Source organism: Pan paniscus, chromosome 16 (genome assembly GCF_029289425.2).
Source record: "Pan paniscus chromosome 16, NHGRI_mPanPan1-v2.0_pri, whole genome shotgun sequence".
Taxonomy (NCBI): Eukaryota; Metazoa; Chordata; class Mammalia; order Primates; family Hominidae; genus Pan; species Pan paniscus.
Genome location: NC_073265.2, coordinates 80163335 through 80186599, shown reverse-complemented (window position 1 = coordinate 80186599; position 23265 = coordinate 80163335). Strand labels below are relative to the sequence as shown.

At 45.0% G+C, this 23265-nt stretch overlaps 1 protein-coding gene and 1 pseudogene across 7 annotated transcripts in view; both read right to left on the bottom strand.

Annotated features, from left to right (window-relative positions):
* CRTC3 (CREB regulated transcription coactivator 3) overlaps positions 1-23265 on the bottom strand; it is a 116224-nt gene that overhangs the window by 6657 nt on the left and 86302 nt on the right. For 5 of the 7 annotated variants that reach the window (XR_004666687.3, XR_008621189.2, XM_034939425.3 and 2 more), the window contains 5 exons: positions 20549-20634; positions 18730-18779; positions 12530-12747; positions 8841-9139; positions 50-250 (listed from right to left, as the gene is read on the bottom strand). Coding sequence is in view for 5 of the 7 variants with exons in the window: in XM_034939425.3 (XP_034795316.1) it covers positions 50-250; positions 8841-9139; positions 12530-12747; positions 18730-18779; positions 20549-20634 (854 nt within the window). In the remaining 2 variants the exon portion in view is untranslated. The remainder of the gene's footprint in view (positions 1-49; positions 251-8840; positions 9140-12529; positions 12748-18729; positions 18780-20548; positions 20635-23265) is intronic. The other 2 variants (XM_034939427.3, XM_055098847.2) reach the window with 1 other exon arrangement.
* Positions 269-3983, bottom strand: LOC129394009 (10 kDa heat shock protein, mitochondrial-like; annotated as a pseudogene).

Below are 23265 nucleotides of genomic sequence, written 5' to 3'. Positions count from 1 at the left end.
AGAGCAAAACAAGCATTCCCTCTGCACCAACGCTCCTACCAGAACTCACCTGGGCCGGGAGAAGCTGAAAGTCTGACTGTGGCAGTGAGGAGGCTGCCTGGGGCTGCTGGGCAGGGGCCTCAGGGGCACGGGGCTGCTGCAGGAGGGGCTGGGTGAGCTCCTGGGGTGCAGGGTAAGGGGGTGGCGGCGACACCTGGGCTTGAGCTTCTGTGGGCAGGAAGGAAAGTTGGCTTCGGTCTGAGGACACCATCTGCAAAACAAACACACAAAGCCACTAATGAGCTTCTGCGTTTCTGGCGTTAAGTCCTTTAGGATTAGGAAATGTCAGAGTGAGAGGAAGCCTGAGATTTTCCTCACTGCGGTGTTCTGTGCAATGCTGTGAGAAGCCCGTTTCTCTTCCTTCAAAGTATATCTCAAATTTTACTTCCCCACAAAGCATGTTCCATTCAATGACAAGTTCTATTGTTTAGTTCTTTTAAGAACTAAACAAGAAAACAGCCAATTTAACCAATTTCCTTTCAGTTTTCTCCGTGAAATCATGTTTTGTTTTGTTTTGTTTTGTTTTATAGCCGTGTCTTCTGGTTAAAAGTGGAAGATTGAAAAGGGCCCTTAGCTCTGTCATCCCCAAATCCTGTTAAAACAAGACACTACAACATTAACATGCAATAAGCATTAATAAAAAACAACAACAGCACAGAACACTAAATGATAACAAACAACACAAGGACAAAGATAACGGGAGAAAAGAAAATGGCAACAAAAGCTGGAAAATGAGCAGCAGATGGCCCGGTGGTAACTGGCTTAGCAGAGCTGAGAAAACCCGATGCTAAGCTGGCAGTGAGGAAAAACCAGGAGGCAATCTCACTGACAGCACTCAGTCCCCACAGGGCTCTGGGACTGGGGACAGCAGGGAGCAGGGGGTGAAGCTAAAACCAGGAGATTCTGGTCAAAGTTTGTGTAAGGGGCAGTTGGACCTGCAGAGCCCTTGCCTTGAGTGTGCTTCTGCGCACTGGCCCCCACCATCCTGCCACCTGCCAGGAGACTGGAAGGTTCTACTTTCGAGATAATAAAACTAAGGGTCTCTGGATATTAGAAGGTGAGGCACTTTACTGAAAACACAGGGTTTAGAAGAAATTTCTTTTCCTTTAATATTTTATTTTTTTATTTAAGTTCTAGGGTACATGTGCACAACATGCAGGTTTGTTACATATGTATACACGTGCCATGTTGGTGTGCTGCACCCATTAACTCGTCATTTACATTAGGTATATCTCCCAATGCTGTCCCTCCCCCTCCCCCCACCCCACAACAGGCCCCGGTGTGTGATGTTCCCCTTCCTGTGTCCATGTGTTCTCATTGTTCAATTCCCACCTATGAGTGAGAACATGCGGTGTTTGGTTTTTTGTCCTTGCGACAGTTTGCTGAGAATGATGGTTTCCAGCTTCATCCATGTCCCTACAAAGGACATGAACTCATCATTTTTTATGGCTGCATAGTATTCCATGGTGTATATGTGCCACATTTTCTTAATCCAGTCCATCGTTGTTGGACATCTGGCTTGGTTCCAAGTCTTTGCTATTGTGAATAGTGCTGCAATAAACATACGTGTGCATGTGTTTTTATAGCAGCATGATTTATAATCCTTTGGGTATATACCCAGTAATGGGATGGCTGGGTCAAATGGTATTTCTAGTTCAAGATCCCTAAGGAATCGCCACACTGACTTCCACAATGGTTGAACTAGTTTACAGTCCCACCAACAGTGTAAAAGTGTTCCTATTTCTCCACATCCTCTCCAGCACCTCTTGTTTCCTGACTTTTTAATGATTGCCATTCTAACTGGTGTGAGATGGTACCTCATTGTGGTTTTGATTTGCATTTCTCTGATGGCCAGTGATGATGAGCATTTTTTCATGTGTCTTTTGGCTGCATAAATGTCTTCTTTTGAAGAGTGTCTGTTCATATCCTTCGCCCACTTTTTGATGGGGTTGTTTGTTTTTTTCTTGTAAATTTGAGTGCTTTGTAGATTCTGGATATTAGCCCTTTGTCAGATGAGTAGATTGCAAAAATTTTCTCCCATTCTGTAGTTTGCCTGTTCACTCTGATGGTAGTTTCTTTTGCTGTGCAGAAGCTCTTTAGTTTAATTAGATCCCATTTGTTAATTTTGGCTTTTGTTGCCATTGCTTTTGTTGTTTTAGACATGAAGTCCTTGCCCATGCCTATGTCCTGAATGGTATTGCCTAGGTTTTCTTCTAGGGTTTTTATGGTTTTAGGTCTAACATTTAAGTCTTTAATCCATCTTGAATTAATTTTTGTATAAGGTGTAAGGAAGGGATCCAGTTTCAGCTTTCTACATATGGCTAGCCAGTTTTCCCAGCACCATTTATTAAATAGGGAATCCTTTCCCCATTTCTTGTTTTTGTCAGGTTTGTCAAAGATCAGATGGTTGTAGATATGTGGCATTATATCTGAGGGCTCTGTTCTGTTCCATTGGTCTATATCTCTGTTTTGGTACCAGTACCATGCTGTTTTGGTTACTGTAGCCTTGCAGTATAGTTTGAAGTCAGGTAGCATGATGCCTCCAGCTTTGTTCTTTTGGCTTAGGATTAACTTGGCAATGTGCGCTCTTTTTTGGTTTCATATGAACTTTAAAGTAGTTTTTTCCAATTCTGTGAAGAAAGTCATTGGTAGCTTGATGGGGATGGCATTGAATCTATAAATTACCTGGGGCAGTATGGCCATTTTCATGATATTGATTCTTCCTACCCATGAGCATGGAATGTTCTTCCATTTGTTTGTATCCTCTTTTATTTCATTGAGCAGTGCTTTGTAGTTCTCCTTGAAGAGGTCCTTCACATCCCTTATAAGTTGGATTCCTAGGTATTTTATTCTCTAGAAGAAATTTCACGATCGAATCTTAAGATCTCCACCTTTCTTTCCCAACCCGGCTCTCAGGATGCCGGAATCCCGATATGCCGAGGTGCGACATTGGAAGAGTGTCCTTTAGGGAACCTGACAAGGCCTGAAGAGAGAAAATCTTTTTTTCTGGAGACAGAGTCTTGCTCTGTCACCCAAGCTGGAGTGCAGTGGCATGACCTTGGCTCACTGCAACCTCCACCTCCTGGGTTCAAGCAATTCTCCTGCCTCAGTCTCCCGAGTAGCTGAGATTACAGGAGCATGCTAACACGCCTGGCTAATTTTTGTATTTTTAGTAGAGACGGGGTTTCACCATGTTGGCCAGGCTGGTCTCGAACTCCTGACCTCAGGTGATCCACCTGCCTCGGCCTCCCAAAGTGCTGAGATTACAGGTGTGAGCCACCACGCCTGGCCAGAGAAGAATGTAAAACTTATGACACCAGGAGTTTCCCAAGGAAATGACCAAGCTAGATCATTCTACAATGAAGACCACACTCAGCAGGCCTGCCCACATACACAGAGCTGCCAGCCAGCTTCTCAGTGTCCTTTTTTTCCTCATTTACATATTTTTATTTGGAAATGTTTATATCAGTACAAGGAAACAATTTTGGAGACACTGGATGTCATTAGTTATCATTAGTTTATTATAAAAGAGAAATGGAAATTATTTACATGATGAAAGATTTCAGAACTTCAGTGGAATGGGCAGCTTCACACTGATGCCATTTCAATAGTGACTTATTTCAGTCTATGTACTTTCCAAGAATGTCACCATCTCTAAATAGGAAATAATCCTTGTCATCTAGAACTACTTTGGTGCCTCCATATTCTGGGAGAAGAACTTTATCTCCAACTTTCACGCTAACTGGTTGAATCTCTCCAGCCTTACCTTTAGAACCCAATCCAACAGTGACTACTGTTGCTTGCAATACTTTTCCTTGAGATTTTTCTGGAAGCAAAATGCCTCCTTTGGTTACAGTTTTAGCAGCGCTCCTTCCAACCAATACTCAGTCAGAGAGTGGAAAAAACTTTCTAAACACTTGTCCTGCCATGACTCCCTTCGCCTCAGACTCATACTCTGCTCTAGTGTAGAGCCGCAAGGAGACAGCCCCTCAGTGTCCTGTTCTTAAACATGAGCAGAGCACTGAGGATCATCAGGCCCTGAGGAAACCATCTGCCGTGAAAGTCAGAGGCCAGAGCAGACACACACAATCTTGGAAAGATGTGTGCAGGAAGAAGTAGTTGTGAAAAACCAAAATCAGCATGACAATATTTAGGCTACTAAGAAAATCCTTATCTATTAGAGATACATATTAAAATATCTGCAATTTTTAAAAGCAGGGTATGGATGAAACAAGATAACAAGGCTGGCGTGCTGGCTCACGCCTGTAATCTCAGACTTTGGGAGGCTGAGGTGGGTGGATCACCTGAGGTCAGGAGTTCGAAACCAGCCTGGCCAACATGGTGAAATCCCGTCTCTACTAAAAATTACAAAAATTAGCCAGGTGTGGTGGTGTGCACCTATAGTCCCAGCTGTTCGGGAGGCTGAGGCCAGGAGAATGGTTTGAACCTGGATGGCGGAGGTTACAATGAGCCGAGATCACACCACTGCACTCCAGCCTGGGCAACAGAGCAAGACCCTGTCTCAAAAAAAAAAAAAAATTAATTGTTGAGGGTAAATGATGGGTATAGGAGGACTTATTGTATTATGTTCTCTACTTTTATGCAATTTAGAAAAATTCTATTATAGAAAATAAAGATAAATTCGAAAAAAAAAGACCACTAAAAACCTGAGAGATGAAAGATGATATTGCATCTGTGGAATAAGTATGATGCTATTAAAAAGGAACACTCAGAGAACAAAAAAGAACTCATAGCAATTTAAAAATGAGAGCAGAAATGGAAAACTCAACAGAAGTGTTGGAAGATAAAGCTGAGACAATCTTCCAGAAAGCAAAGCAAAACAAACAAACAAGGAAGCAACCACAGAGAAGCAAAAGAGGAGAGAGAGAAAATAAGGATAATAGAGGAAAAGTCCAGGATAGTCAACATTCGTAGAGTTCCAGAGCGAAAGAACAGAGAAAACTGAAGGGAAGAAATCATTGAAGAAATAAAGAACATTTCCCAGAAATGAAGGCTGTGAGTTTCCAGATTGAAGGAACCCACCAAATATGCAGACTCACGCCAAGCCACATCATCTTGAAGTTTCAGAACACTGGGGACAAAAAGATCTCACAAGCCTGGGGTGGAGCGCGGGGATTCCATGCAAAGTGTTAAGAGTCCGAATGGCACTGGATTTCTCAATGCAACTTACAAATGAATAGGCAATAGATGCCAAGGGAAAATTATTTCAAATTTAGAATTCTATATTCAGCCAAATAATAATTAAATGGCAGATCAAATAAAGACATTTTAAGTCATACAAAGTCACAGGCACTCTTTGCTATAGAGCTACTAGAGAATTTAGTTTTGAATGTGTCGAGAGGAGATCTGCCCAACTCCAAGAGTTGGGGACTGAATTAGTCATACACATAGATACATATAGATAACCAGGCTAATAAAAAAAGTCAGACATTTATTAACTCCCAAGAGGAAAAAAAATTCTCATTTTCTTGTTTCATAGTATACTATATGTCAACTCTGACTACATTGTAACTATAAAAACACTAAATATTGAGTATTGCTCTAACCAAAATTATAATAAATGAGGAGGGTGGGTAGGAAATTGTGTGTGCACATGTGCGCACATATGTGTGTGGTGGAGTCTGTGGGAGAGTGGAAAGAGAATTAAATTCTAATCTTCATTGGTAGGATGTCATTAGATAATGCCTAACACCAAAAATGTAGAACAAAAAAAGCATAAAACAACATGGTTAGGCTGGGTGAGGTGGCTCATGCCTGTAATCCAGCACTTTGGGACGCCGAGGCGGGCAGACTGCCTGAGGTCAGGAGTTCGAAACCAGCCTGGCTAACATGGTGAAACCCTGTATCTACTAAAAATACAAAAATTAGCCAGGCGTTGTGGCACATGCCTGTAGTCCCAGCTACTTAGGAAGTTGAGGCAGGAAAATCGCTTGAACCTGGGAGGCGGAGGTTTCAGTGAGTTGAGATCGCACCACTACACCCCAGCCTGGGTGACAGAGCAAGACTCTGTCTCAAAATAATAATATGGTTATACCAAAGAGATTAGTTAAAATGGTTGACAGCCATCTCTAGGCAGTGAGGAATATGCCTAATGAGAGGGGAAGACAGCTGTTTTTCTATAACAAGCCCTTTAGAACTATTTTACTTTTTAAACTATGTGCATGAATAACATTCACTTTTTAAAATTTCCTTTTTTTAAGAGATAGATAGGGTGTCACTATGTTGCCAAGGCTGGTCTTGAACTCCGGGCCTTAAGCAATCCTCCAGTCTCTGCCTCCTGAGTAGCTGGGATTACAGTCAGAACAACTGTGTCCAGCAACATTCATTTAAAAAAAATCTAAATATTAAACAAATTAAAAACACATCTGAAAGGGGACACTCTGGCCATACAGTCTCCTTAAAATGTAGCTAAAAAGCAAGAATACTTTTAGATCTTATAAAATAATCTTGCAAAATAAAATTAAAGGCAATTCAATAACATAAGAACCATGAAAACAATAATTATGGACTAGCCTGGGCAATACGGTGAAACCCCATCTCTACAAAAAAAAAAAATACAAAAATTAGTCGGGTGTGATGGTATACACCTGTAGTCCTATGTGCTTGGGAGGTTAATGTGGGAGGATCACTTGAGCTCAGGGAGTTCAAGGCTGCAGTGAGCTGTGATCGCGCCACTGCACTCAAGCCCTGGTGACAGAGTGAAACGCTGTCTCTAAAAAAAAATAAAAATTATGGCAGGGCACAGTGGCTCGTGCCTGGCACAAGGCACACTGGCTAATTCCAGCCCTTTGGGAGGCTGAGGTGCGAGGATCACTTGAGCCCAGGAGTTTAAGACCAGCCTGGAAAACATAGGGAGACCCTATTTCTTTCTTTTCTTTTTTAATTCTAATTTTTTTTTTTTTTTTTTTTTTTTTTTGAGACAGAGTAACTCTGTCACCCAGGCTGGAGTGCAGTGGTGCAATCCTGGCTCACTGCAAACTTCCACCTCCAGGGTGCAAGCAATTCTCAAGTCGCAGCATCCTGAGTAGGTGGGATTACAGGCGTGTGCCACCATGCCCGGTTAATTTTTGTACTTTTAGTAGAGATGGGGTTTCGTCATGTTGACCAGGCTGGACTCAAACTCCTGCCCTCAAGTGATCCGTCTGCCTTGGACTCCCAAAGTGCTGGATTACAGGTGTGAGGCACACACCCAGCCCAGGGAGACCCTGTTTCTACAAAAAAATTAAAAAAATTAGCTGGGTGTGGTGACATGGGCCTGTAGTCACATTTACTTGAAGAATCCCAGCTGAGGCAGGAGGATCGCTTGGGCCCAGGAATTCAAGGCAAGGGAGCCGTGATCGTGCCACTGTGCTCCAGCTTGGGCGACAGAGTGAGACTTAAAAATTATGAAATGTCCTCTCACCCTCGCCCAAAAGAGATTACTCATACGATCAACATGCCACGGCTAGTAATTGGTAAAGAGTGACCAATAACAAGATCCTCTAACTCTCCGTTGTGTTCTGTCAACTCTTCCTTCTAAATCATTATTAATTTATGGCGAGGTGGTGAGTAGTTAATGATGCTGTAATAGACAGAGGATGTGACAAAAGGTTGAAAACACATTCCTCGATGATTATGGTATAAGGAGAACCACCTCTGAGTTTAGAATTTATAGGAAGTTTCAACCCCTGTGTTTCTATAATGGGCTTTTCTTTTCTTTTGAGACAGGGTCTCACTCTGTTGCCAGGCTACAGTGCAGTGAGGCTATCTTGGTTCACTGCAGCCTCGACCTCCTGGGCTCAAGCGAGCCTCCCACCTCCGCTCTGGAGTAGCTGGGACTACAGGCGTGTGCCACCACACCCAGCTAATTTTTCCATTTTTTGTATGGGTGGGTGACTTTTAAATGTGCCTCTTTCTCAACAGACTTCTTTTCATCCTTATAAGAGATATAATCCTCAACATACTTAGCATTTCATGAACAATAAAAGTATTGTTTCTCAAATCTGTAGACAATTAGGGAGGAGGTCTAATTCACTATCAAAGCTTCAGGAAGGTATTAAATGTTTTCTTTGGCTTTCCCCTATGGCTTAATGTACTTAGAGAGTCAATGACTGATTTTCCATGCCAACTTTGAAATCCTAACCTGGTTTCCCTCAGTTGCCTTAGACTTACCTGGATGGCATTCTCTATATCCTACCGTTCCTCTCAACCCCAAGTTTGTGAGTTAGTGACTACAGATTGTTCAACATTTGCTTAAAGAGTAATCAACACAGCAAATCTGCTATTATTATAATAAAAAATCATTAATTAGGCTGGGTGCAGTGGCTCATGCCTGTAATCCCAGCACTTTGGGAGGCCACGCTGGGAGGATGGCTTGAGTCCAGGCATTTGAGACCAGCTTGGGCAACATATCGAGAACTGGTCTCTACAAAAAAATCAAAAAATTAGTCAGGTATGGTGGTGCATGCCTGTGGTCCCAGCTACTCCGAAGACTAAGGTGAGAAGATCGCTTGAGCCCAGGAGGTGAGGCTGCAGTGAGCCGCGACTGTGCCACTGCACTCCAGCCTGGGCAACAGAGTGAGACCCTTTCTCAAAAAAAGAAAAGAAAATCATGAATTCATTCTGCATTATTGACACTTCTGCTCTGATTTCACATATAAGAGTGAACAGACTGCACTTGAGACCTCATGGGTGCTTGGTGTAATAATGAGTGTAACCCAAAATAGTAAAGAGGAGGAATGCACTTCCTATATCTTGCGGTCTGTTTCACTGTAGTGGTTGGTCTGTGTGTGTGTGTTTACCTGGGAGGTAGGATATGGGGCCAGTGGGCTGGTTGAAGACAGCTGTCTGCTGAAACCTTGATGTGCTTCAGGGCCAGGAGAAAGCGTGAGAGGGCTGACGGGAGGCTGCCGACGCCGAGACGGGCCGCTCAGGTTTGTGGTGGAAAGAGATGGGTTGCTAAGGGAAAACAGACGGAGCGAAGGGTGAAGAGCAGATGCGTTGGGAACAGACGTCTGTGGGTGGTTATTTAAGGAAGAGGAAAGCACAGTCTTATTGAGCGTGGCTTGGATGGAGGGGTTACTCCGAGAACTCTGGAGACCTGGAAGACAACAAATTCACAAGTTACTTATAATTTCAGACCAAATCTTTTGTATTCCAAAAATGAAAGAAAACTGTCTACTGTCACATGCGATGATGATTCTGTAGGTAAAGGAGCTCCTGGACAGCTCTCCTACAGGGACTGCATCCGATGCACCAATGGCAAGGAAAAGATGCCCCTGCACTAACAGAGATGGGGCCACAAAGATGACAACGATGTTTTCCCATGAGGAGGGAGATCATGTCAACAACCCCTAGGTGAGCAAAACTAGGTAAACCGGGGTAACAGAGGCAAATATTCCAGGTGCTCGGCCCAGACCCAGGGAAAGGACCTTAGGGCTGTACAACAAATTCTGTTTAGAGCCCCTGAAGGTCTCTGTCCCAAGCACACTGCCTGCATCCCCTGCTACCTTTGGAGAACATCCTTCCACGGCGAGTCATGGCCCTTGGGGAGCTGTCTTGGTGGTCTTTAATTACCCTTAGCACACTAGGGAGTCATAGGAAGGGACACTTCCCTGTATCTCCCACCCCAGGGTCCCTCTTTGATTTTCTGGTTCCCAGGAAATTGTTCATCACAGTCTATTCCAACTCAGGGAAAAGGAAGTTTTTGCTGGTGCTTTATTTGGGGGACAGGGGTGAATTTGATCATGAGCAAGGAAATTTGGGAGAGAGATCTTTGCAGCATAGGCTGCTAGGGCATGAGCTCCCAGAAACTGGGGATCCTGTCCTATGCCCTGCTGGATCCTCAGCACCTGGCACAGGGCCTGGCATGGAGCAGGTTCGCCCAGTGAATCAATTATTCGGCTGCTGCTGCTGTGTGTATCTCAACTGGCAATACCTACGTTTTAACCTTCAGCCCATCTTTCTTGTACCAGCAGTTGGGGTAAGCAGAACTATGTGTTGTTTTGTGTTGACAAAAAATTTAAGTGTTTGATAAAAGTTATGAAAAGGAAGAAATGACAAAAATCCAGCAGCTGGCAAAATTATCACTATTATTATTATTATTATTATTTTTGAGACAGAGTCTCGCTCTGTCACCCAGGCTGGAGTTCAGTGGCATGATCTCAGCTCACTGCAAGCTCCGTCTCCCGGGTTCACGCCATTCTCCTGCCTCAGCCTCCCAAGTAGCTGGGACTACAGGCATGTGCCGCCACGCCTGGTTAATTTTTTGTAATTTTAGTAGAGATGGGGTTTCACCGTGTTAGCCAGGATGGTCTCGATCTCCTGACCTCATGATCCACCCGCCTCGGCCTCCCAAAGTGCCGGGATTACAGGCGTGAGCCACCGCGCCCAGCCTAAAATTTTTAAAAATAATTTTGCCGGCTGGGCGTGGTGGCTCACGCCTGTAATCCCGGCACTTTGGGAGGCCGAGGCGGGTGGATCATGAGGTCAGGAGATCAAGACCATCCTGGCTAACAAGGTGAAACCCCGTCTCTACTAAAAAAATTACAAAAAAAATTAGCCGGGCGTGGTGGCAGGTGCCTGTAGTCCCAGCTACTGGGGAGGGTGAGACAGGAGAATGGCGTGAACCCAGGAGGCAGAGCTTGCAGTGAGCCGAGATGGCGCCACTGCACTCCAGCCTGGGCGACACAGCAAGAGTCTGTCTCAAAAAGAAAAAAAAAAAAAGAAAATACAGAAACTGACATTGGTTCTGACATGTTCTGGATAAAATAATGCTTTTTTGAGAAGACAACCAGTGACTAAACATAAGATCTTCAGCTTGAAGCAAAGTGTCAAAGGCTGTACTGGAAAATGCCAGCTTCCCTGAGACCCAAAGGAGCTATGTGCTGATGCTGCTTTACTTCTGGGACCCTAGATATCTTCATACATTGAGGATTCACCCAAAAGGTGAATTGCCCAGACTCTGAATCTGGGCATAAAGGTTTCGAGAGTTTCTCCTGTGAAGCAAATATCAAATTTCTCCTATGAAGCAAATGTATAAATATCAAAACTGAGACTCAGTCGATGAAAAACCTGCTACTATTAAGGATACTAAAATGACCCAAAAAACAAAAATAAAGGTGTTCTCTGAAATCAGTTCTTCAAACCTAAGACTGTGTTGCACCAGGCAGCATCACTGCAATCATTAGACAAACTTCCAGGTGACCCCCCCTGAAGGGGACCACTCTCATTTGGGTGGTGAGTTCTGATTTGCATGGATGAGTCTCAGAGTGAAAGGCAGCAAACACTCCTTTCACCTGGAGACCATCACTGAGCATCCCTTCCAAATGAAATGCTCCACAACACAATTCTGGGTAGGACTGTTACGGCCAGGGGCTGTACTGCACCACTGGGAGTAAGAGGATTATCACCTGCCCTAGACATTGCCAAGGGTATGTCAGTGGTGGCTCACGCCTGTAATCCCAGCACTTTGGGAGGCCAAGGCGGGTGGATCACTTGAGGTCAGGAGTTCGAGACCAGCCTGGCCAACATGGTGAAACCCTGTCTCTACTAAAAATACAAAAACGATTAGCTCGGCATCGTGGCATATGCCTGTAATCCCAGCACTTTGGGAGGCCAAGGCGGGTGGATCACTTGAGGTCAGGAGTTCGAGACCAGCCTGGCCAACATGGTGAAACCCTGTCTCTACTAAAAATACAAAAACGATTAGCTCGGCATCGTGGCACATGCCTGTAATCCCAGCTACCCTGGAGGCTGAGGCAGAAGAATTGCTTGAACCTGGGACGCAGAGGTTGCAGCGAGCTGAGATCGTGCCATTGCACTCTAGCCTGGGTGACAGAGTAAGACCCCGTCTCAAAAAAAAAAAAAAAAAGTGTCAGGCTTCAAACAAATGTAGTCATAATTTCAATATGGGGTCTGAGCTGTGGACAATCAAACCCAGAGAGTAACACCCAAGTCCCATTATGGGTAGCATCTTTATATAGCTAATGCTACATTTTTAACTGGAACTGTGGGGGATTTCTACTTCACACACAGATATTAAGTATAAATATTTTCATCATATCCACTGTGAATTTTCTAAAATGCAGAATATTGCCTTTAGAAATCTAATGGAAAATGGAAGGAATCCAGAGAGATGGCCTAAATGATAAATTATCGTATGTTGATGACAGCCACTAATACTGTTCAGCCAACACGGAGTGGATGCTTATTTCTTGGCTCCCATATCTTATTCCCCAAGTCCCTGGATAGAGGAGTGAGTCAGGATGATAAGGAATGAGGTTCAGCAGAGCTGCCCCAAATTCATCAACCTAGGAGAAACAGAAACACCCAAGAAAAATGTCCGCAGGGTCAGGAGATACAAGAAGGTACATTATCATCTCTAACTGGGATGCAGTCATTCTCATTCAATGATTCACTGAACAGGCCACATGGGTGGGGACCACCTATGATTAAGCCACCAGGTCACTGCTGAGCAGGAGATACTCACCAGAGGAGCTTCTTATACCCAGGTGGGTCATAGCAGCTGGGATGTTGTTCACACTATTCCCCACACTCATACTGCCAAAGTGGTGGTCGGTGGTGTCCAGGGAGGCTGGCAGGGGTGTCGAGTAGTGGAGGTTGGTTAGATCTGGCAATGACCCTCCAGTGTTCAAGGTCCCCAAGAAGGGTGAGAGGCCTAGGTTTTGACCATTATGTGGAAAAGCACTGAAAAAAGAAAGATTAAGAATGACTTTCTACAATGTATTTGGCTGTTGGGAAACCAAACATGGCTGAAACCTTTTCCTTGTCAAATAAGAGCAGTGGGTACAAAAGACCGAGGTCCTGGTGCGGCCTCTCTGATTCTGAGAACACTGGTGCTCGGCTTAACCTCTCCGAAACACATATCCTCACCCACTACCTGTGCCCACATTACAGGAATACTAGATTAGAGTCTAGAATAATCAAGACCAGATTAGATTATGGATGCAAAAGTATTCTGAAAATTATAAACCACTCTATAAAATGTGAGGCACTGCTATTTATGTAGTTCTTTTTGCTAGATTTTTAAGTTATCTTTGCTACCAGAAAAAGCATCTCTGAGTAACTAGCTACCTTCCAATATACCTTCCAAGATATATTTTTAAAATTACAGTCTTCATAAACTTTAAAGTGACAAAGAGATGTTGCCATTCATTCATCACAATCTATGGGCTAGGCACTGTGTGCCAGGCAGCGGGCCGCATGTTGGCGGCACCATGATGAACAAGCAGGGCGAGTGTGGCTGGGGTCAGGCCTACTCCTGAAATGTACAGGCCTGGAGCAAGAGTATAAAAGAAGGCCCGCATACCATCTGTTTCCATTTTTAAAAGTTATAAATCAAATGAACAAACCCTTACCTGAACTTTGTTCTATGTGTCTATCCTGACATATTATACCTTCATAATAGCCTGTGAAGCCAGATTTACATGTAGAATTCTCAGACTTCTTGGAGTTCTGTGCCAGAATGCACAGGGAGAGACAGCCTGGCCCTCAGTCCACGTCCCCTTCTCTTCCCCCTAGTTCTGTTCTGTACTGCAGTACGCACATAGCTATCCCAGCCTATGCAGCCAAACTCTGTCCACACCCTGCTGACTCTCTAGCCACCCCCCAGGCCTAGTGCGTATACACTGGTGGTATGTTCCCTTTGGGAATGAAGCCCTCTCAGGGGCGGGGCCCAGGGAGGGGCCTGCTAGCCAGGTCTGAGAGGACCTTGTTTTGGAATTCACAGATGGGCAGGAGAGACAGCCTGGGAAAGCAAGTAACTGCAACATGGCAGGAAGCGTGCTATGCTGGGTTTGAGAAGGGGTGCATGTAACCAGTGCATATAAGTGACACCGGGAGCAAAAAAGCAGGAGTTGTCCATGTCAGGATGGGCTGTGGAGGGGACGGGTTTGCCATGGATGTGACACAGTGTGTGCGTGGAATTAAGAGTAGCTGGGCATGGCTGAGGTGTCAGGGCAGAGGGTGAGGAGGGAGGGTGGCAGATGGGGAGGGAGAGGCAGGAGGGAGAGAATGTGCTGTTCTCAGGAGTCTGGATCAGGGACTGTGGAAAGAGGGAGGCCAGGTTAAGCTGGAGAATGGCATTTCAGAAATGTCACTGTGGTTCCAGTGTGGAGGATGGCCTCAGCAGGCAGAAGGAGAGGCAGGGAGAACCAATTAGAAGGACCACCTGCAGTGGTCCAGGGGTGACCTAGGAAAAGAGCAGTGAGGGTGACGTGGAGGAGAATGCGGGAGAAGGTGCCACCAGCCAGGAGCAGGGGAAGTCATGAATCCTGAGGACACTTCATTCCCTCCTGCACACATCAGCAGAGCACCTCCCAGGGGCCAGCCACTGGCATCAGGGCTTCAAGAGACTGAGCCATAAGGAGCATAACCGGCAACATAATACAATTCAGTAGTGCAGTGATAGAGCCTGGAGGGAGGCCATGTGGAGGGAAGCCCAGCTGACCTGGGGAGGCTTCCTTGGAGGACATCTGAGCTTAGTTTAAAGGCTAAAGAATTCAGGTGATCTAGTCAGGAAAAAGATTTCAGGCAAAGCTCACAGCATGCGCAAAAGCAGGGAGGTGTGAGACCACACGGTGTGCCCTCAGAACTGTGAGGATTCAGACCACGGGAGGTTGAGTTTAGGAGGGCTGGTTAGTGGTGGGAGATGGAACTGGAAAAGCAGGTAGAGAGCACCCGAGGCTGGGACTGATGAGAGGATGACACGACGCCAGTGGAAGGCTGGAAGCGGGGTGGGCAGTGTGGTGGGGGAGAGGTATCAGCTTTTCTTAGGACAGCATGGCTAACAGACTTGGGGAAGGGGTCCTGGGGTGCAAGGAGCAGACCTGGAGGTGGAGAGGCAAGCTATGACTCTGCTGAACGGTCCAGCAGGAGGCCACGAGCGCAGGGAGGGAGAGGCAGGCTAGACTCTAGAGACAGGGAAGTAGGACTCAAGAACAACTCTGGGGCCTTTGGCCTGGGGACTGGTGGAGCCCCTCACTGAGACAGGGGACACTGAAGATGTGAGCAGATTGGGAATGAGGGCAGGGGTATGGATGAGATCACGAATTCTATTTTGGCTTTGAGTTTTTGCTGACTAGGAAGACATGCAGCAGGGATATTTCTCTCTCAGTTACGTACAGGAGGCAACTGACATTCTCAAGGTTCCACTGAACAGCAGAGGTGGAAGCCAGGGCATGGTGGGCTGAGGATGGGTAAGCAGGAAGGAACACCTGAGAGTAAATATGCTTTCAGAAAGCATGGCGGAGAATTCTGGAGATGAGGGACAGTTAACTAGCAGAGAAAGGCCTCCACAAATCCAGCGGGAGGAGGGCCAGGGAGGGGTAAAGTGGCCAGCCTGATTAGGAGGGACCCCGGTGTCCCTAGGACTAGAGAAGGGTGGTGACGGGGGAATCAGTGGCAGAAGAGAGCTGAGCACTCACTCCTGCCAGCCTCGCCTCACTTTTCTTGGTAAAAGTAGGACTGGGCGAACTGTGGAGTTTTGGAAAGAAATGAGGCAGCAGGAGAGGTGTCCAACCAGAGGGTGAGGAAGAAGGATCATTTTGGTTGTAGAAAAACTGAATATAAATTTTGTCTTTTTATTTTATTTTGTGTTTTTTGAGACAGAGTCTTGCTCTGTCGCCCAGGCTGGAGTGCAGTGATGCGATCTTGGCTCACTGCAACCTCTGCCTCCCGGGTTCAAACAATTCTCCTGCCTCAGCCTCCCGAGTAGCTGGGATTACAGGCATGTACTACCATACCCAGCAAATTTTTGTATTTTTAGTAGAGACAGGGTTTCGCCATGTTGGCCAGGCTGGTCTTGAACTCCTGACCTCAAGTGATCGGCCTGCCTCAGCCTCCCAAAGTGTTGCGATTACAGGCATGAGCCACTGCGCCCAGCCTGAATTTTGTCTTAGATGGCTGGAAGTATGGAACTGTTTATAGGGTTAAAGATCAAGAACTAGAAAAATAAAATTGAGACCTCAGAGCCCTCAACGTGACAGCAGATGGGCTTTCTGACTGAGAAGAAAGATCCATGGGTGATCAGGTGGGAGTGAAGGCAGAGAGAGCAGGGGCGCGGCAGGGAGAAGCGTCCAACAGCACAGAGCAAGGATGGAAAAAATGTGACCACTGTGAACCAGGTCATTAGTAATAGAGGAATAGTTCACACAATTCCTCTGCAGCTGGGAGAAATACAGGTGGTTCCTTTCTAAATATAGTTACTACCTAACGGAGTCATCACTGATCTAAGGAAAGTAATGCGCCCCCCGGTTCAAGACCCTCTAACGACTCCCATCTTCTCTGCGTCAGATCCAAGCAATACAAGCCTCCTTGAGCTCCAGGCCCACTCCTGCCTTGGGGTCTTTGCACTTGCTCTTCCTGATGCCTGGAGCCCTCTCCGCGTCGCTTCACACTATCAGAAAGGTTTCCTCAACGCCCACCGGTGGCTGCCTGTCCACCTGCCACAGTTGCGTCTCCTTCAGTGCATTTACCCACACATGACTTTTGCTGTGCTTTGCTTATTTGTTTCTGCCCATCTTGCTCTACTAGATTATTAGCTCCTCGAAAGCAGGAACTTGATCTGTTTTGTTCATTGTTTAACCCAGTGCCAAGAATTAGGGGGTCAATAAATATCTGCATGACTAGAAGTCACTGAATGGAATTCTATCTGTAATGTAAGAGCAAGAAAGCAACTTTCTCTACTCAAGAAACACCTGCTTTAAAACTCTCCAGGTTGGCCAGGCATGGTGGCTCACACCTGTAATCCCAGTGCTTTGGGAAGATCACTTGAGACTAGGAGTTCAAGACCAACCTGGCCAACATAGCAAGACCCTATCTTTAAAAACAAAACAGGCTGGGCATGGTGGCTCATGCCTGTAATCCTAGCACTTTGGGAGGCCAAAGTGGGTGGATCACCTGAGGTCAGGAGTTCAAGACCAGCCTGGCCAATATGGTGAAACCCTATCTTTTCTATAAATAAAAAAATTAGCCAGGTATGGTGGTGCACGTCTGTAATTCCAGCTACTTGGGAGGCTGAGGTAGGAGAATCGCTTGAACCTGGGAGGCAGAGGTTGCTGTGAGCCAAGAGCATGCCACTGCACTCCAGCCTGAGCGACAGAGCGATACTCCATCTCAAATAAATAAATAAATAAATACAAACAAACAAACTAAACAACAACAACAAAAACCTCTTGAGGGCTAAAGTACTGCAGCCCAATTCTATAATGTTAGGCTTTCAGAGCCTGAAGGTTATCTGATGGTTAAGCCAAAATTGATTCTTGAGGAAAATGTTTGTTTTTGTTTTTTTTTCCAAATTTCCATTTTACCAGGAAGCCCCTGAACCAGACTAGGTTGAGGGAGACTCCCTTGAGGAAAACCTTGCCCCTTCCATGGGAATGTCCTGCACCTCTCGGCGGCCTGTCTTTCGTTAGGCACGTGTCCTGGCAGGCTTTCCCACTTTCTGAAGCGAACATCAACCCGTGGCGCAGCTCAGCAAATTACCTGAGTTTATGTTTAACCTGCCAAAAAGAATGTCTGAGCTCCAGGTACTCAGTAGAGAGTGCCTTGACTGCGCTGCTGTGAGATACTCACAGGAAGCTCTGTTGGGGGAAATCACATTCAATGACTGCTTGAAGTGGATTTAGTTCACCCACTGACCCACTGGTGATTGTATGTACTAAGTCAGATCATGCAAGAATCCCATTTCCAAACCACATTATTTTGGCCCTGCAGCCTTGCTGTTTCTGAATTGGCTTCAGTTCCAAGTGGTGGGACTGCTCTCACGGACACTATGATAAACAGCCCCAGGAAGCCTCCTTGGGGCTCTCTCAGGACACAGCCCATCGAGTTCCAAGGGGTCCTCTCTGTGAACCTCCCCAGCAGCTGTCTGTACCGTCCCACGCAGCATACCAGCCGGCCCTCCCAAGGCAGTTTCTGTTAAGGCAAGGGCCTCATTATCTCTCTCATCTCCTCGTTCTCTCTTAGACTCAACTTCCTCATGAACTTCCTTTTTCATTTGCTTGTACTATATATATTTTTGTAAGTTGTCTCAAACCTTTTAGGGAGTGAAGTTGCATACTATTAAATCCACTAACAAATTAATGGTTTCATAGAAACTTTTTTGTATTGCAAATGGAAAATATATTTATCTTCCATTTATGTTTTTAAATTGTTGTAAAATAAATATACCATAAAATTTACCATTTTAACCATTTCTGTGTGTACAGTTCAGTGACATTAAGTACATTCACAGAAACTCTCTTAATTAACTTCTGTGCCATTAAGCTGCCAGGTGAACTGATGCTTCCCTTTTCCCCTGGCCAGGATGTCACCGATGCCCACAGCCTGCCACAGCTCGGGGCTGGTAGGCTCCTCTCGATTCCTGCACGTTTCTGCTTCTGACACTGCTTCTACCCGGAGAGTTGTGTATTTACCAAGAGTCAGTTGTGTGATTCTCAAACATACTTATGTAAGTTTTATTTGTTATTATAGTTATGTAATTTAATTAGTTTAAACAGATGAAATATGAGTATCAAAAGAGAGTGGCTGTTTTTATGAAAATGCAGTTGACTTTCAATTTATGCATAGCCAGTTACATTTCTGAGAGTTCTGTAACAAAGCAGCGAGACTTTTGGGAAAAACCTTCAGGACAGTCCCTGAAACACGAACAGAAAGAATATTACTTACTTGCCACCTCCAACATCACAGGATCGAGGGCGTCCTGACAGGGACTGAATCTGAGAAGAGACAATGAAAGCTGGGCTTACTCGCTGTAAAGCCAAATTCAAGTTTTTGAAAAGTGTCTTCGTAAGGACCTTGAGGCTCTAGTGGGCGCAAGTGAGAGCTTGCATGTCGACAGAGTCCTCACAGAGCAGCCTTTTAGGTTTTGGCATGACTTTTTAAAACTCAAACTTCCAGGCCTAAGGGAGGCATAATATTAATACATTTTCCTAATTTGATGCCTTCTCAATTTACCTTCTGGATTAATATTAAAAGACCAATGTTTTACACATAGAGCTTTTTACGGAGTTTCACTCTTGTCATCCAGGCTGGAGTGGCAGTGGCACATCTCAGCTCACTGCAACCTCCGCTTCCTGGGTTCAAGCGATTCTCCTGCCTCAGCCTCCCGAGTAGCTGGGATCACAGGCATGCACCACCACACTCGGCTAATTTTTGTATTTTTAGTAGAGACAGGGTTTCACCATGTTGGCCAGGCTGGTCTCAAACTCCCGACCTCAGGTGATCCACCCGCCTCGGCCTCCCAAAGTGCTGGGATTACAGGCATGAGCCACTGGGTCTGGACGACATAGAGCTTTTAAATAAACATTTCTTTTCCAATTGGCTTGAGAGGAAATGAAATAAATAAAAGAAAAAAACAGGGTGAAAAAAGAAATGAATGTCAGAAGAAACTAAGCTATTTCAACTAGAATATAAGCTCCAGAGGGACAGGAATGAGTATTACAAATCCACAAGAACCAAGGGAGATGAACATCTTTCCAGAGACCAGTCCCTGGTACTCAGGGAGGAGGGCATACCACTGCCCTCTTTGGTGGAGAAGACATAGTTATCCTCTGATAAAAGCCTCCACAACCACATGTGCCTCTCACAGCCAAAAGACAGTGTGGTTGCTTCTCCTGTGTTTAAATATGTAAATTTTAAATCATATCTCTTTTTTACTTCCCAAATGATTAAACATCAAATACATCTTGCTTTTACAAAAAGCCTTTTAAGACAACTAATGCTAATGGTGACTCTGATAGACTTGGCAGAAGAAAATGGAACTGGGCCAAAGGGATCCTAAACAGGTGGGGATAGTTAAGTACACAGGCAATACAAGCAATTGCAATAGAGCATCCTTAAGGGCTGGAACAGATTAACTGTTTTCTTTCAAAGTCAACACAGCTTCCCTCTGGGAAGAAAGGCCAAGGCAAGTACCGTGGGACCTCCCCTTTCTTCCACAGTGGGTGAGGTTTACAGAGAGCCGAGGTGGAGGTCAGCTAGCACAATTTTAGATACAAATTCTCAAAGGCGCATGGAAATCATAGTAAAACAGATGACTTGTCTACTGACTCTTGGAGGACTCAGGTCAAATGCCCTTGAGTTAAAAAGAGCTATCTGGTATATCAGTAATTCTGGACAGAAGCTGGAGACTGGTATAAAGTGCTGGCTAAAAAAAACAGAAAAATCTGCCTATGACTTACAACCAGGTTTCAGAGCTTTTAGCAAAACAAATAAGATATGGAGGACTTAGCAGGGTTTTTTTTTAAAAAATAAGTCAATTCATATGAAAATTAGGAAGCCAAGAGATCAATGTGCTAATTCATTGACACAAACACGATAATTTTTACTTGAAACGTCCTTCCCTTGTATATTCTTATCTCTGTTCTCAGACAGATCTTCTCCTTTTCCCCCAGTTCCTCTTGCTTTCACCTCTGCAGGATTTTTCAATGACCTCTAAGTACAAACATTCAGTGACAACAAACATAGCTGAGTACTGTTCACCCACCTCCTTGGTCTCCCACAGTTGTTTTGGCAGTGGCTTCGGAACATTTAACAGATTCTCTTCTTTCAATGGGCCAGGGAAAGATGCTACTAAAGGGGAAAAAAAAGCAGCACAGTCATTGCATGAGAAGGCAGGAATCCAGGCCGGGCACGGTGGCTCACGCCTATAATCCTAGCACTTTATGGGGCTGAGGCAGGAGGATCGCTTGAGCCCAGGAGTTTGAGACAAGCCTGGGCAACACAGTGAGACCCCCGTCTCTACAAAAAATTTAAAAATTAGCTGGGTGTGGCGGCTCACACCTGTAGTCCCAACTACTTGGGAGGCTGAGGTGGGAGGTCTCCTTGAGCCTGAGAGGCTGAGGCTGCACTGAGTCATGACGGTGCCACTGCACTCCAGGCTGGGCAACAGAACAAGACCCTGTCCCAAAAAAACAAAAACAGCAACAAAAAGAGAAAGCATCCATCCTACCTACCTTTGGCTGAACAAATTATCTTTGTAAAAACTGATTTAAGAAATAAAATGTTTGACTTATTTAACACACAAAAATGACTCATTTATGGACTGTCTACTAGGGAAGCCACTTTGGGCACTACTGTGGGAGTTGCAGAAATGAGTAAGACATGGATTCAACCTTTCACGAATGTGTAATCTAGTCAGTGGATAAGGGCAACACATAAATAACGATCACTGAAGGAAAAAACGAGTGGAAGCCCGAGAGAGCCGAGGGTATGATGCTGCTGAGAGGTGAAGTGCAGAAGAGGAAGAGGCCAGGAGGGCTTTGGAGCTGGGCACTGGGGGGAGCCCTTTAGAGACACAGGAGAAGGGAATTCCAAGAGAGAGGAAGGTAAGAGTGGAGCAACTCTTTTCAACTGGAGTGTAGGCTGAGTCAAGGGGATGGTAGGAAGTAAAATGTAGACGATTGAGGCCAGGGCAGGGGGGCTCTGCAGGCTTGGCAAAGGAGAGAATGGAAGAAGAGGGATGAGGAGAGAACCTGCAACAATGATGAAATGGGGAAAGTATTGAGAAGAGGAGTATTAGCTGGAAGACATGGTGGCAGTGAAGCTCCTTGGTTGTGGGATGGAAGTGGGGGACAAAGAGGAACCAACAACCAAGAGGATCTGAGGCTGGGCAGCTGCCAGGACTGCTGTTGGCTCTTTAATGCTATGAAACAACCTGTATAAAGGGACCATTCCAGGGCTTTCTGCTTTAACTCTCTCAGTCGTGCCAGGTAAAACAAGAATGCTGGGTCACAGAACAAGTAAATACTTTTTGTTCTCAGAAAGAGACCAGAAAACAAGGGCCAGCCCTCAGGAGTTAAGTGATCTGATGTCAGGAAGGGGATTCCAAGTTAGGGACACCAGTGACTACTCAGAACCAGGAATGCTGTTGAGTTCCAGTGGCCACAGAAGCTCCAGTGTGACTGTCGTGACTATCCTGTCTTAGCCCCACACAAGATGGCCGGGTACCCAAGAATAATGGACCCCAGAAAGAAGTCACATGAAACAGGGCCCAAACTTTCCTAGTAAATTTTGAGGAAAGAGTTTGAAACAAAAACTCTAAAATAAGTTTATCTTGTATTTAATAAAACTGATGATATAAATGCAGTTGTGGACTTCTAGAATGAATTAAGTATGGGTAGGGGTCTAACTTATTTGACAGCACGGTAAGGGGAGGATACAATGCTCTTCAGGCAACCTGCCCAGTACCACCAGGGCAGCAGTCATTTCTGCTAAACCAGGCCATGCTTTGTCAGTGTCCCCAGGTGTCTCTCTCAATCCTGATATTTCCATCACTCTCTTTTGAAGAGCGTATTTTGTCAACATCCTTGTTGATTCTCTTTTCTTCAAATGTTACCTGACTTAATCATTAATATAATGATAATCATTGAGACCAGCCTGGACAACGTGGCAAAATTCCATCTCTACTAAAAATACAAAAAAAAAAATTAGCCGGGTGTGGTGGTGGGTGCCTGTAGTCCCAGCTACTCGGGAGGCTGAGGCAGGAGAATCGCTTGAACCCAGGAGGCGGAGGTTTGCAGTGAGCTGAGGTCACACCACTGCACTCCAGCCTGGCGACAGAGCGAGACTCCGTCTCCAAAAAAATAAATAAATAAAAATAAATAAATAAAAAAATAAAAATAAAAATTGCCCTGAAAGGTACTGTCAAATGCTGGGAAAAGTTTGAAGGACTGAGTAAGGTGGCATCACACACAGCTCAAGGCTACTTCTCAAAAGAGGTTGATTATAAGAACATGGTTGGGGCAGACTCCAGTGCCTTAATGGGGACTGTTTTCTTAGAGTTCATTGTTTTTAGTCCCTTTTCATATCCAAGATTTGTTGGGAATTCTTCGAAGCACTGAAGGAATGCAATCAACCTTGAAGCCATTTATTAATTTCTGTTCTAGTGGATTAGATGTTTATTGATGTTTTAACTTTTTGTGATTTTATTCATGGCGTAAAAGGGCTTGCCCAGAAAAGGAGCTGCAGGATGATGACAGAGAGCTGTGCGTCTTGCAAGATGCTCCTCATTCATCATGTCCCCGCTAGAGTCTCACCTCTGTGACATATAAACCTAATTTAGTTGTTTATTTTTAGATTATAAAAATTAAATTCCAGATTATAAAGATTTAGAGAAAAGAAAACAGTCCCTGGTACTGAGTAAATAAATGAACTGTGTCCGACCCTCATTTGTCAATGGCTTTGAGTGTCATTTCCATAGAT